We start from the raw sequence: 16,009 nt of genomic DNA, 5'->3' as shown, positions 1-16,009 counted from the left end.
AATGTGCCCATGTCTGAAATTTGTAAGGCGGCGACCTGGAGGTCCGTTCATACATTTACCAGACATTACTGTCTTGATTCTGACACGAGAACAGATACCCAGGTAGGCCTGGCCTCCTTGAGGAATCTCTTTAACAGCTAATTTGGGCTGTTATGATTGGTCTTTTTAAGTTGGGTCATGTATTTCTCTTTTACCTGCAGGTGGTTGATGGGCTTGCTATTTATTCTATTCAGTGCTTATGACTATTGATGAGGATCCCCTGGAAGAGAAGGATAAGTTACTTACCTGTAATCCTAGTTCTCTTCCAGGGGTATCCTCATCAAAGTCATAAGCACACCCACCCGCCTCCCCAGGTAATTGAGAGATGCACGTTTCTGACTTGTGGTTTAGCCCTGACTTCAGGGTTATGCAAAGAACAACTGACCTAACTGTCACCCCTGAGGCATGATGGGAAGCCTGGGATCATGGCTGCCTTAAAGGCACGGTGCCAGTTTTAACTGAAAATGCTTTCAGTTTCTGTGTTATTCACTTTTCAATGCAGCTTATGGCTGACAATGTCTTTTATGAGCAATTTGCAAGATTTATGAGTGTTTTTACTTATTAAAACACAAAGTTCAAGGACTATTTGACCTAATGTGTTTTTTGTTTCCTTTTCTAATTGCTGTACATATACAAGTGTTTACATTGTCTAGCCTTGGTTTTGGAGCTGCATTGGTGTGAGAAAAATGATATATGTATTTACATACATTTGGTACAAGATATATGTGTTTTTTACATATATATTTTTATATTGTTTCCGGGGTCCCGCACATGGGCGGGAATATTCAGGGCTTCTGACTTTGATGAGGATACCCCTGGAAGAGAACTAGGATTACAGGTAAGTAACTTATACTTGCAGCTTTATCAACTGAAGATGTTCTTTCTCGTATGGGTAAAGAAGGGTTTCTGTACTAACTCCAATGTATGTCCTGAGTGTACAATCTGTCCATTGTTATAGCTTCTTGTGTGGGGGTCAACATAGGAAACTGTTCAGCTGTCTTCTGCCATACCCTCACCCTTCAATCCACTTGGTTATGTCCCATAGCATATCTAGTTTGTCGTGGGGGCAATATGGTCTTCCTTGAAGCCACACCCCCTCATATGATACCCATATATTTGAAGGTTACCCTGTGGGTCTGAGATCTACACGAGCCACAAAAAATTGCTAAGCCGGGACATCAATGCTGTGGAGCTTCTAGGGATTTTACAGTGTTTGTATCTGTCTTAATGTTTTGCAACACCTCATCTACATGCTTAATGAGCAGGGCAAGATCATTAACCTCTTCGACGCTCATGACGGAGCGGTTCCGTCATGAGCGCCGGTTGGGCTGTGCTTATAACGGATCCGTTCCTTCACGGCCACGCCAGTTTTTTAGAACCTTCAGCACAGTGAAAATTCGTACCACGCTGAAGGGGTTAAAGAGTATTTTACGGATTGCTGCTTGGACTTCTGGATGGAAAGTTGTAGTTCCCACTGATTTATGCAGTCTCAATACTGCTACTCCTGTCAGCTGATAGAAACCTGCATTGGGATTGTCCACTGCATCATCAATGATTGCTACACACGGATAGCTTCCTTTTTAGCCACTGGAATATGGTCCATTAGTGGTGAGATGTGATGCCCGATCTGGGAATTATAAAAGCCCTATATCGCTATAGTATTGGCAGCTTTGATTGATGTTGCCAAAATTTAATTTATTAATTCAGCAGCTTTCTCTGGTCAAAGGGACTGATGATAGTGTGATCAGGTTCTTTGATCAGTACTGGGCCATTGATCACATAACTCGGCAGGCATAGGCCCAGTCTGGCGCACTATATTTTGTCACCAGACATGGACCTACTGCTTCAATCATAGCCAGTGTCCTCAGCAGTTTTTGCCCTCCAGACCAGACATGGTTCAGTACGGGTATAGACCATGTGGGTTTATGTGGATATTCTTCAACATCATAAAGATAGCACTGCTGATCCACCAAAGCCATGGGAGATGGAAGATTTTTGCCTCTCTCTCTCTCTCTCTCTCTCCATTAAAGCATGCAGCCGGGCTATGTCATCCATAAGGGAAACTAGTTGGGTGAGGGGATTTATTGCCTTCCTTGCGTAAGAAGTAGTCACCCCATCCTAGTTCAGCTTCATTATTTCCTTGTGAGAGTTCACTTTCTTCCTACAAGTCAAAATACTTAGAATATGAAGAGTCTTCATCCCCCATGTCTTTAGAAGTTGGCATGACCAGTGGTTGACAACTTTAGACTGCGGTACCACTGGGGCTTGGGGTGGGGGCGGCTTACGAGGCGAAGGTGGAGGCAGAACAGGTGTAGCAGGTACTATGAGTGCAGCAGGCATAGGTTGCCCTGTTAGTAGCAAGAAAAGTAGCCTTTGTAAAGTGTCATTCATTGCAACATCGACAAGGATGCTCCAGGCACCTAATTGATCTCTAGTGATCTACCATATTAGAAGGAAGAACAAGGGTTGACACCAAACTCCGGGACGTAATGCATGTCCAGTTGAGTAGGACTGTAGGCAATCTCCGAGGTGACTTGGTCTCTGGGCTCTGCCTCTAACTTGGAGTACCGACTCTGGGTAGGTAGGCTTATGGTCAGTCTTTATGAGGTGAAAAGGTAGCTTGCGTAGGAAAATCCATTGTCGAATGAGTTGTTGGCACTGTTACTGGATTTGTCTTGGTGTCATCTTCTGGAAAGTAGGCATATCCTGAGAGTGGTAGTAGGCAGTGTTGTTGTTTACAATAGTTTCATCGGCCTGTGCTGCCGTTGTCAACTATGACCTTCCCATGGTCCTCGACGAGGCTTGTCCTATAATGTTAATGGGAATGCTTTCGCCATATTTTTTCTTCAGTCCAGAGGACCGCAGCTGAGACCAGACATCATAGCAACCAGGCTCTTGAGCACTTCTTTTGCTCAGTTTGGAGTTTGGCCTTCCTGGAATGGGTTACAGAGGAAACTCTACTTTCCTGTGAGAAGGTGGCTGCAGGCACTTTAGATAATAAATCCAACTCTGGAAACTTTACACGTTACCTTTTTTGCAACTGCGTTTGTGGAAGTGCTTGTTGGCTCATTTTTTATAGAATCCTTCCTAGAAAAGGGGTCATCCCCCTTGGCAGGTGGGTATTTTTCTTTTTCAACAAATACAGTGCCACCCTCCTCTCCAGACCTTCAGGGTCTTATATTGAAAAGTCTGATAAATGTGCTGGATAAAGGCAAGGAGTAGATTGCTCAAGCGTATCATCAGTTTAGATATTTTTCTGTCCAAAGGTAGAGGATTTGACAAGAGATTTCTTTTCACTGTGAAGTCATGATGACATTTGGGGCCAGATGTATGTCGGTAACGGCCGAAATGACTGAATTTCGTCCGTTACCAATCGGTATTAGACTATTGAGATGAAGGTGGCTACATTTCAGATTCAGTAATTTACAGAATCGGTAATTTAGGGAATCTGTAAATTACTGATTCCTTAAAATACCGAATCGGTAAATAACCGAATCTGAAATGTAGGGACCACTCAAATGAGTGCATTGCATGGTTAAGGATCCGGTATTTACCACCAAATAAAAGTTGGTGGTTAATATCGAAAACCTTTGAAAAAGCAAATTTGTGCTTTTTCAAAAGTGCCATGTAGCAGACATACATGCCTTAGGGCATGTATGTGTGCGACATGTGCACCCATGCACTATTCAGGGGTGCAACAGGGTGTCAATGTGACACCCTGCTAACCTTGAATGTGTTCCCCCCCCATTACCGAATCGGCATTTACCGATTCGGTAATTCCCATTCATTCCTATGGGCCTCCAGGCCCATAGGAATGAAAGGGAATTACTGATTCGGTATTTACCGAATCGGTAATTACCGAATATTACCGATTCAGTAAACTTTACAGAATACTTACCTACATACCATTTACCGATTCTGAAATACTGAATTGGAAAAATTCGGTATTTTAGAATCGGTAAATGGAACTTACCTACATCTCGCCCTTGGTGACATAACAGGGGTTTCCCTGGACCAGAAAATGGGAATTGTCGGGAGCGAGAAAATGTATCCTAAAAAACACAACTTACAGTACTCTGAAAGCTGAAGGTAGAAATGGTAACAAGATGAGGTCAATGAGAGGTTAGAGCAAAGCTCTCCTTGGGGCTTCCTCACCCACAACATGGGGTAGAAAAATTAGCTAGGGTGACATCCAGGGGGAGAAGGAGATGGATTAGTTACTTACCTGTAATCCTAGTTCTCTTCCAGGGGTATACTCATTAAAGTCATAAGCACTGAATTATCTCCGCCCATGAGCGGGGACCCGGAACACAAACAATATACATATATATGTGTAAATATAACCAAAAGTACAAAGTACTAAGTAATTATACACATATACATGTATAATAACCAACATATGCAGCCTAACCTTAACACATAGGCTAATCAAACCAAACCTTACACGTTCTGAAGCATGAAAATATGCTGTATATAAATGCAATAAACAGGCATGAGCCTAAAATGCATTTCATAGCCATGAAAAACCTTTTATTTTCATCAAAGAACCTGTAGTAAACAGTTATTAGCCTAAAAGGGCTGCATATGAAAAAATGTCTGTGTACAGAAAATCAGACTGGCACCCTGCCTTTAAGGCCCCAGAGAATCTGCACACTTTGCCTTTAAGGCCTCCAGGAGAACTCTGTTCCCATCATGCCCCACAGGTGACAGTTAGGTCAGTTCTTTTGTACGGTACAGTAAACTTTAGCAGGAATCTGCACTTAAACATATTGAAAAACTTTAAACCTTAATGCTACTGCTCGCCCGGGGAGGCGGGAGGGTGCTTATGACTTTAATGAGTATACCCCTGGAAGAGAACTAGGATTACAGGTAAGTAACTAATCCTTCTCTTCCAGGGGATACTCATTAATAGTCATAAGCACTGAATAGAGTAGCAAGCTCATACCCACAGAAGCGGGCGAACAGATAAAAGCATAGTCATACTTTAAAATCACAGTGTTTAACTAGTATTAGCAAACAGATTTCTGAGTGATGCTTGTCCCACTTGTGCATCAGTCTGAGCATCAGAATCTAAACAGTAATGGCGTGTAAACGTATGCACTGAACGCCAAGTAGCTGCTTTACATATCTCTGACATAGCCACATTTCTAAGGAGAGCTGTAGTAGAAGCTTTTCCCCTCGTAGAATGAGCCCTAGGTCTACCCGGTAAAGACTTGTGGGCTAGCTGATAAGCCAGTAAGATGCATGACACTATCCACCTAGAAATGGATCTCTTGGATGCTGCCAACCCAGTATTTGTAGGACCATAGTTCACAAACAGACGGTCCGTCTGTCTCGAAGACTTAGTCTTATCTAAGTAAAATTTCAAAACCCTTTTTAGATCTAATGAATGTAAAGTCCGTTCTGCCGGACTTGAAGGGTTCGGAAAGAAAGTAGGCAATGTTATGGATTGGTTAATATGAAAATCCGACACCACCTTAGGTAGGAAAGCAGGATGAGTCCTGAGCACCACTCTGTTTCCATGAAAAACTGTGTATGGTTCATTGCAACACAAAGCCTGGATTTCGCTCACTCTACGAGCAGAAGTGATGGCCACCAGGAACGCTACTTTCCACGTCAGGTGTTGCAAAGAAGCTTTATGTATCGGCTCAAATGGGGGACCCATTAATTTAGTCAATACCACATTAAGCTCCCAAGGTGGAGACGGAGACCTGACTGGAGGATAAACCTTTCTTAATCCCTCTAGAAAATCCTTCACCACAGGCATTCGAAAGAAAGATATCTGTGTTGGCGATTTTCTATAAGCAGTTATTGCAGCAAGATGGACTTTGATGGAATTAAACTGCAAACCAGATTCAGCAAGGTAAAGAAGATAAGGCAAGACCACCTGCTCTTGACCATGAATAGGGTCCAGACCCTTACTCTGACACCAAAGGTAAAAGCGTTTCCACTTAAATCCGTAGGATTGTCTCGTAGAAGGCCGCTTTGCTTCCTTAAGGATGTTCATACACTCCGGATTCAGCTGTAAGTGCCCGTACTGGATGACTTCAGGAGCCATGCTGCCAAGCGCAGGGAGGGCAGATTGGGATGAAACACTTGCCCCTTCTGCTTGGACAGAAGATCCGGGCGACACGGCAATCTCCTGTGTGGTGTTATTGACAACTGGAGGAGATCTGGGAACCACCACTGGCGTGGCCACTCTGGGCAAATCAGTATCATTCTGGAGTGAGTCTTGTACAGCCGATTGATCACTGCTGGTATCAACGGTGTCGGTGGGAAGGCGTACAGCAAATTTTGACACCAATCTATCAAAAGGGCATTCCCTTGAGACCCTTTCTGGTAGAACCTGGACGCGAAGACGGGGCATTTTGCGTTTGCCGCGTCTGCGAACAGATCTATGTCTGGTGTTCCCCAATCCTGGAAAATGCTGTGCGCGACGTCTTCGTTGAGAACCCAGTCGTGCGCTTCGACGAAGTCTCTGCTGAGGTCGTCCGCCTGTGTGTTGAGACTCCCCGGCAGGTGAATTGCTGTTATGGACAGGTCTCGCGCCAGTAACCAATGCCAGATGGTCTGGGCTTCTATGGAAAGAGTCCTGGATCTGGTACCCCCCTGTTTGTTTAAGTAATACATTGTAGTTGTATTGTCCGTTTGTACCAGGAGGGACCGAGTCTGTAGCGATGGCGCCAGGGACTTGAGAGCAAGATGGACCGCTCTGAGCTCGAGAAGATTGATGTGATATCCTTTCTCGAAGTCTGACCATTGCCCTTGTACCTGCAGAGGGCCCATATGCGCCCCCCAGCCTTGGAGAGAAGCATCTGTTATCAGAGTCTGCTTTGGTGGGTCCTGATGAAAAGGGACTCCCTTCATCACCTTCTTCATCCACCACCGGATGGAATCTTTTGCAGACTGTTGGAGATAAATCCGGTCCTCCCAGCATCCCGTCCTCTGTTGCCATTGATCTTCCAGACACTGTTGTAGAGGACGCATCTGCAAACGTGCGTTTGGCACGATGAAAATGCACGACGCCATTGAGCCCAGGAGAGAGGATACTTGCCGAACTGTCGGACGTGCAGATTGAAGGAGAAGCAGACACTTCGCTCTGATGGATGACCACCTCTCCTCCGAAGGACACACGTTTTCTACTTCTGTATCCAGCTGAGCACCCAGGTAGTGGATCTTCTGGGTGGGATTCATTATCGACTTCTTGTAGTTGACTTGCAGACCCAACTTGTACATGAGCTGAAGACAAATCGAAAGATGTTCTTCTAGAAGCGATGGGGATGAACTCTTCAGAAGCCAGTCGTCTAAGTACGGATATATGAATATCCGACTCTTCCGAAGACAAGCCGCCACTACAGCCATACATTTTGAAAATGTTCTGGGGGCTGATCTCAGGCCAAAAGGGAGCACTGCGTACTGATAATGACGAGCCGCCACTTGAAACCTGAGAAATTTGCGATGTTTTCTGGATACCTGAATATGAAAATACGCGTCCTTTAGATCGATGGAGCACATCCAATCCCCTTGGTGTAATTGAGGGAAGATCTGGTGAAGAGCCAGCATTCGGAATCTCTCCTTCCGAATGAATTTGTTCAGTCGCCTCAAATCCAGAATGGGTCTGAACTCTGTGACTGGACCTTTTTTCTGCACAAGAAAGAATCGAGAGTACAGGCCTTGACCTCTCTGCTGGAAAGGGACTGGTTCTATGGCCTTCTTCTTCAGGAGAACATTCGCCTCCTGTTGCAAGCGCTTTATATTCCACTGCACCATCTTTAGAGGGCGCATGCCAGTGGGTGCCTTCTTGAACCTCAAAAGGTACCCGTTCTGAACGACATCCAACACCCATCTGTCCTTCGTGATCTTTTTCCACTCGTCCAGATAACGCACAATACTTCCTCCAACCGGAGTGGGACACGGTTGTAGAGGAAGCATCCGTTCATTGTTTCTGAGGCTGCTTGGCAGCTGATGACTGCTGCCTATTTCCATTGCCTCTGCCTCGTCCAGGCCGCCTCTGCTGGAATTGCGATCTTTGTTGATTCTGGCCTTGATTTTGCGAAGACCAATTCGTTTGTTGACTCCTTTGCTGAAAAGATCTCTTGTCATAGGGACGAAAAGTACCCCGACGTTTAAATTCTTTTTTCTTCTCAAGGCCTACGGCCTTAAGAGTGTCCAACTCCACCTTCATCTTAGACATCTCGTCATCTGCATGGGATCCAAACAGAGTTGATCCATTAAAAGGTAAATTGACCATTTTCCTCTGTGCCTCCGGTTTCAGTCCCGTAAGGCGAAGCCAGGCTGTACGTCTTGCGCAAACACCGTGTGCATAGCCATGAGCCGACAAGTCCGCAGCATCAGCCGCCGCGCTAATGCTCTGGTTAGCCACCAAACCACCTTCCTCCACTATTTCCAGGAAGTCCTTCTGATCCTCTTTAGGGAGTTTATCTGCAAAACGAGCCACTGAGTCCCAGAGCAGACGGTCATAGCGGCCCAATAGAGCAGACGCACTGGCCACTCGCATGACCGATCCTGAGGTATTGCACATCCTTCGCCCCAGGGAATCCATACTCTTACTGTCCTTTTCAGGTGGAGCAGAAGAGGTAGATGCTGCCGAATGCGCCTTTCTGACTGCCGCTACAATCAGGGAGTCTGGTGGTGGGTCAGACCGCAAAAACATTGGGTCTTCCTCTGGAGCCTTGTATTTTTTCGCAATCCTAGAAGGACCTGAGCCCACCGTGGCCGGAGTTAGAAATGTCCTCATTTGCTGGTTCAATCAATCCGGGCACTAACGGTAGGAGAGGCCTGCCAGTCGTCTTGTGATGTAAGGTTTCGAAGATGACTGAGGTTGCTATCTGGGGAACTGCCATTTTGATGCTGAATTTACTCGCTCCACGACATAACACATCATTAAATGTGCTTAGATCGTCTACTGGAGACACCCTGGAAGGAGGAGTAGAAGATATAGTCGGAGAATAGTCCCTATACGAAGATCTTGACGAGGACGAAGATGATGTAGAAGATGGAGTAGGAGTTCTACGTCTTCTTTGAGGAGTTGCCGATCGTTGCCTCCTACGCTCCCTTGAACGAGATTTCTCTCTCACTAAGGATCTTGAGCGTGATCTTCTATGCAGTTCCTTCCGAGGGACTGGAGTTCTCTCCCCCATTATCGGACGCATCTTCCAGTGCCTTAAACTTTCCAACCACCTCGGTGACAAGTTAATAGGCCGCTCTGTATGCTCAGGTGAAGCTTCAGGTGACACCTGCACAATATTCAGCTCTGCGGAGGACTTCGAAGCTCTCGACGCTGCACTGTGTTCAGAGACCAATGAACCAGACGGGGTCCGCTGTCTGGGCACCAACTGTCTGTCATCTGGCACCTGCCCTGAGGACGAGCCCGAATGAGCCACCACAGAAGAGTCCTGGTGCACTATCCCTTGCCCCGCTGCAGATCCGTGGTCTTGTTAATCATGCGGGGAACCTTCCACTCCAGGTTCGGGACTTATTTCTGACCTCGACAAAGACCTAATTGAGGTCCGAGAGGCTGGTCTTGATAGTCTCGACTCCGACCTATGCACAGGTGGGGGAGACCTAGACACTCCATGCTTCGAGCCCGAAGCATGCTTCGACGTCGACTTACGTCGCGATGGAGACCTTGACCTTCTCTTTTTAGGTCTCGACGTCGAATCCCTCGACGTCATCTCTCTCGACGTCGATCTTTTCCTCGACGACGTATGTCTCCCTCTCGACGTCGACCGATGACTCTTCCTCGACGTCGACCCTTTATCCTTCGACGTCGACCCTTTATCCTTCGACGTCGAACCTTTATCCTTCGACGTCGACACACGATCCTTCGACGTCGGACATCTCCTGTCCCTCGACGTCGACCTCATACGATCCTTCGACGTCGAGCGTTGCACTCCCGACGTCGTCCTCACTGCAATCGACACCAATTGCCTCGACGTCGACAAGGATTTCGACGGCGACTGCCTCACCGGCGATGTTCTCGACGTCGATGGAGCTCTCTTCGACGTCGACGGTGATCTTCTCGACGTCGAGCCCACCTTTTTTGACGGTGACGCTCCCTGGAGTCGATGCTTCTTAGTTCTACCTTCAGGAGACGCTGATCTTCGACGTTTGGGCTGAGAAGAAGGCCTGGCAGATGATAATAGGCCTTTAGAACTCTTCTCACCACGGTTTTCTCTCTCCAGAAGGCCCAGCAACCTCATTTTCTCTCTTTCCTTTAAAGTTCTATTTGAAAGATTGAGGCAGTGATAACATTCTTCCACCTTATGAGAAGCTGGAAGACACACCACACAAACAGAGTGTGGGTCAGTTTTCGACATCTTCTTCCCACAGGAAGGACATTTGTAAAATAAAGGTGGCATTCTGACTAAAAAACACCAACAGCTTAGTCAGGAAAGGGTAACAACCCACCACCAAAGATATATTTTGTCAAGAAAAGGCAAGAAAAAACAATTTCTGACAGAAAATACTTCAAAAGAGCAGAGCTCAAGTTCCAGGTTCCTCACAGAACAAGCCGGAAAAAAGAACTGACCTAACTGTCACCTGTGGGGCATGATGGGAACAGAGTTCTCCTGGAGGCCTTAAAGGCAAAGTGTGCAGATTCTCTGGGGCCTTAAAGGCAGGGTGCCAGTCTGATTTTCTGTACACAGACATTTTTTCATATGCAGCCCTTTTAGGCTAATAACTGTTTACTACAGGTTCTTTGATGAAAATAAAAGGTTTTTCATGGCTATGAAATGCATTTTAGGCTCATGCCTGTTTATTGCATTTATATACAGCATATTTTCATGCTTCAGAACGTGTAAGGTTTGGTTTGATTAGCCTATGTGTTAAGGTTAGGCTGCATATGTTGGTTATTATACATGTATATGTGTATAATTACTTAGTACTTTGTACTTTTGGTTATATTTACACATATATATGTATATTGTTTATGTGTTCCGGGTCCCCGCTCATGGGCGGAGATAATTCAGTGCTTATGACTATTAATGAGTATCCCCTGGAAGAGAACTAGCCCTTCCACCTCACTGACTGAAGTTAGAACTGCTGCAACTGAGGTGGATGTGTTACTAAACAAACTTTACTGCTACTTAAGATTATCGAGAATTCCTAGCCTGATTACTGGGAATGATTCAATTATATGAAAGATCCAATGCTGGAAAGTACAAGTATTTGCAGAGCCTTGGAATGAAAGTGACTCCCAATCTGAAGGGGAGGAAATAATAGATACGAGATTATTTATAAAGCAGTTTCAAAATAATCAGCTCAGAAGGTCTGGTGACCTCTTGATCCTCTGTTGCTATGTTGTCTCCTACGTCCTCATTGAAGAAACCTCTTCACCTAATGTCCTCATCTTCCACCACATCCTCTTCTTAGCAAGAAGAGTGTTCCTTCAGAATCTGCGTCTGAGGTGTACATTAATTCTTAGTGACAACACCTAAACTTGTCTGCAGAGGAATGGACACTCAAGTAGAAAACCACCAACCCCAGCAGAAGTCTTAGTCAATACAAAAATCATCGAAGGACGGCAAGCGGATAACGTCAGAAAATATTGCCGTTCTAACTACGGAGTCAACAGCTGCTGCACTGATGTGGAGGCCTCAGACAACATTGCGGATAGAGAAGGTGTAAACAAAGCATGTTCGGCTGCTGATGGTGTAGCAAAAAGCAACGGGACAAACTAGCCATCAACAAAGTTCTGGACATTGAAGCGTTGCTCAAAGATGTCACCTTAAATTGGTGGGGCAGTCACATTGAGATGTTGTAGCTTAGGAAGCAGGAGGCCAACCTACGGCCTGCACCCTATGGGCAGTGGACATGGCTAATTTGCTAACCCTGACAAAGTCTCTGAAGAAGATTTTGTCTTTGTGGCATGCATTTTTAAGTTGAGCTTCCTCTTTTCCACATAACTTTAACTGGATGCAGACTCCTTATCTGACGGAATTTCTTTAATGATCTCTAAGAGTTCTGGCCAAGTAGGAATAGCATTGGACAAATTTCTTGGCACTGTGACATAAATCAAGACAAATACATTGTTTAGGGAGCACTGGTGAAGATCTTCATCTTCACATGTGTTGCGGGTCCTAATAAAGTTTTTGGGTAATTAAAGCTGTCTTGATCATCTTGATAAGATTAGTGAACTCCTGACCAACTCATCGCTCAATAAAAGACAAAAGCAATCTATTATGTTGGAAAAGGAGGAGGAATCTCCCCAAAACTAAATCACAGAGAACAAAATGCAGACATTTTAAAAGATTAAACTACTGGAAGCAGTTTCATAGGATTCCCTTGCGCATGACATACAGTAGAAAATCTGTGCTATAGACATCAGAGGTGAGTGGAAGGCTACGCCTAACACATTATCAGCAACAATTTGGTTCATGCAATGAGGTGGGAAGACAGCATAAATTGCAGTGTTAAATTACTTTTTGCTGTACACTGCGATTTCAATATTTCTTACTAAGGAATCCCACTCATATGACAAGGGGCAATTCAATGTGAAACATGAAAAATACAATGCTGAAGGTGGAAGTTCCAAAGAAAGGAAACCCAATGCTCTATGTAACAGAGCATCTGAAAAGGAGAGGAAAAGATTGAAGAAAAAATTGAATTTTAGGAAAGCAAGACAGAAACAAAAGTTGCTTAAATAGTTGAAGTACAGGCGGACAACCAGTTTTCTGCACAGGTAGGATCTTGGCTAGCTCACATTTCAAGTGCAGCATGTTTGCAGACGCTTATTCTGGCTCTGCCTAAGGCTGCAGGCATTCCCAATCAGTTGTGAATGAGAAAAAGCAGGACTACAAAAAATTAAGCTAAACAGTAGGTTCTCCTTTATTTAGATTAGGACACCGCTCTCAAATATTGCACATTGAAAACCAAACAAATGGCACAGTATCTCCTTTACCTTTCTGGAAGTTCCATTCCATGATTCAGAAAGGTGATTCAACAGCAAACTAGAAAAAAACAGAACTAGTTACTTCAGGTTAAGAGCACATAGTATCAACTGGTAATAACACCAGCGTCATCTTTTTCCATAATTTAAGTGTCTTGTGCCATCTTTTGGTAGACTGAAAAAGTGTTACATTTTTTTAAAATTTGGAAGTCAAAAGATATCCGGAATGCGTTCTTTCTTCCATCCAACCCATTCCATACACCACACCAGATTTGATACTGAATATTTGAGTGATGCAACAGAACATGATAATTTGTAGAATAAAGCTGAACAGTTTTCTAGGACATATATGAGGCAAAGAGGACAAACAACATTCCGGCTTCAGACAAACTAATTCCTTCCTTTCGGTCCTTCACAATCAGGTGCCTCCAACCACAACCAGAATCAGAAAGAGCACCCAAAAAGGAAGCAGTCAGTTAAAGAAAGTTTAGTAAAGCCCCAATTTGAGCTTTGTTTAATTTCACACATCCAAGTACATGAGCTCAACAAGGCAGATGCTCCAACGAGAAGTATGGGTAGGTATTAAGAAAAGAGACAGCAAAGACTGAGAGCATAAGAATTACCATGCAATAATTACTCCTTACTCAATTATCCTGCTCAACCCCACCTTCCCAACTGGAAAACCGTCATTTACAAATTGCTAAAAATTGTGGAAGCGCGAGACAGACGATGACCACTAGAATTTAAGCAGATCAGTTATGTAGCAGTTCTTGGCAGAAAGCTGTATTTTTTTCTAGAAGACAGATCTACGGTCTAATGCCTACAAAAAGCATTTGGAGTGGAACTGGTTGCTATTTTACAAGTGTCTGTAATCAAAACAAGTCTTTAAAAAGGCACTATTACTCCGGAGGTATGAGAACAGAATTCTCTTTGAGGTGCTCGAGAACAGAATTCTCTTTGAGGAGCTTGAAAATGGAATTTGGTACAACATGGAGGTACAATAGTTTAATTGGCAAACAAGGCTTTGAATGGCGTATGTCCAAATACATTGTCAGAAATATGAACATTAAGTTAAATGCCATCAGCCAGAGATGGATGGGTTGTAGGCAGTGAGACAATTAAACAAACACTGGCAAAGCCAATAGGTCTGGCATTGGCCACCAGTCTTCAGCAACAGTTGTTTGGTCATGGTTTTTGCTAAACTTTATTGTTTGGGCAAAAAAAGATGTTTTTGGGCTCGGAAATAAATGACACATTACCATGGTACTCCCTGACACTGAAGGGTCAAGAGGAGGAATAAACATCAGCGCTGAGGGGTGGCACCAATATGGGGCTTTGCATCTTCCCTTCTGGAGGTGGAACAAGGGAGCCATGATGACACCAGCCACGATGACACCACTGACTGGCACGCAGGGGCAATTGCTTGAAGAAAAGAGAAAAAAACTGTTCCAGATTGGCACCTTGGGATTTTCATGTCAATAACCTATTGTCCTGAAGACGCACCCCCGTAAAGACACATGGGTTGTAGTGTCATTAACACAATTGGCAACTAGACCGACTATATATTTTTGACTCCTCTGGAGAATTGTTAAAGTGGATTGATTCTGTACCATAATTTTGATGATTTTATTGTCTATCGCCTAAGAAAACAAGTTACTTACCTGTAACTTTAGTTCTCCAGTATTGGAAGCTTTCATAGATTCACATGCCTGAATCCTTTCCAGTCGTCGAGACGGGAGTCTCCGGTATATAAAAAAGCAATGCTTAGTAGTATAGCAAACTGAAAAGAAGCCTAGGCCCATTTCCCTTTTGCAACCATTAGCCTTTGTTATGTAAAAAAGGCCCAAACTTTTCCCTGAACCAATGAGCTCCTCAACCTCTAGAAAACTCCTGAGAGAACCTTCTGCTCCTCAGATTTTCGCGCACTTGTGCATCAAAAACACTTGTAGTGCTAAATCCAAGGTGAGCCTCTCAGGGGAGGAGGGTGGGTGCATGTGAATCTATGAAAGCTTCCAATACTGGAGAACTAAAGTTACAGGTAAGTAACTTGTTTTCTTACTCCAGTATTGGAACTTTCATAGATTCACATGCCTGAATCAGGATAGCGAGCAGTGAGATTACAAAGCACATTTCTCTGATACATTTCATAATCATGTAATACAACTTGAAAATCAAGCATAATATCATACACATATATATACACACACATATATATATATATATATATACATACACATACATATATACATACATATATATACATATATACATATACATACACATGCACATGGGACTGTGGGAGGAACAGGTCCTGGCGGGTGAACTCCTGTAGGTTTTGTTGGTACTGTCTGCTCTAGCTTTGGACAGTATTCTTCTACATTTGTGTGAGATGTTTAGATGACTAAACTCACAGTGTTCAGGAGAAAGGCTGCTAATCGCAAGGATTTCGGGTCCGGATGGAGCACCTGACCCCTGGAAATTGTAAGAAGCGATGGAATTGGTCGCAGTCGAACTGGACGGTCCTCCGACAGCAGCAGGAGTTCCGTGAACCAGTGTTGTCTGGGCCACCACGGGGCTATTAGGATCAGCCTGCACGGCTCTTTTTCCTGATCTTCACCAGTACGCGGGGGAGAAGAGGAATTGGAGGAAAACCGTAGGCAAAGATGCCGGACCATGCCATGGAAAACTCATTCCCCCAAGATTCCTTCTGGGGAAGCCAGCTTGCGAAGTACCGGCATTTCCTGTTCTCTCTTGTGGCGAAGAGGTCCACTATTGGTGTTCCCCACCTTTGAAAGATGCTGTCCAGGGTCCCATGGTCCAGCTCCCATTCGTGGCAGGACGATTTGAGCCTGCTGAAAGTATCCGCCTTGACGTTTTGATCTCCCGGGAGATGTTCTGCTGACAATGATATTCCTTGTTGAAGAGCCCATTCCCATATCTCCTGGGCCTCTTGAGATAGGGAGAGAGTCCTTGTTCCCCCCTGCTTGTTTAAATAGTGCATCGCCGTAGTGTTGTCTGTTCTTACCAACACCGGCGAACTTCGAATTCGTGGTAGGA

At 44.6% G+C, this 16,009-nt stretch overlaps 1 protein-coding gene across 1 annotated transcript in view; it reads right to left on the bottom strand.

Annotated features, from left to right (window-relative positions):
* Window positions 1–16,009, bottom strand: part of TMEM214 (transmembrane protein 214) — a 357,109-nt gene that overhangs the window by 116,377 nt on the left and 224,723 nt on the right. Inside the window, exon 11 of the mRNA XM_086928122.1 lies at window positions 12,965–13,013. Coding sequence (XP_086784248.1) covers window positions 12,965–13,013 — 49 coding nt within the window. The remainder of the gene's footprint in view (window positions 1–12,964; window positions 13,014–16,009) is intronic.

The sequence above is a fragment of the Lissotriton vulgaris genome, chromosome 6, assembly GCF_964263255.1.
Source record: "Lissotriton vulgaris chromosome 6, aLisVul1.2, whole genome shotgun sequence".
In the NCBI taxonomy this organism is placed as follows: Eukaryota; Metazoa; Chordata; class Amphibia; order Caudata; family Salamandridae; genus Lissotriton; species Lissotriton vulgaris.
The sequence above is the reverse complement of the archived record's forward strand: the minus strand, read 5'-3'. Positions and strand labels throughout refer to the sequence as shown.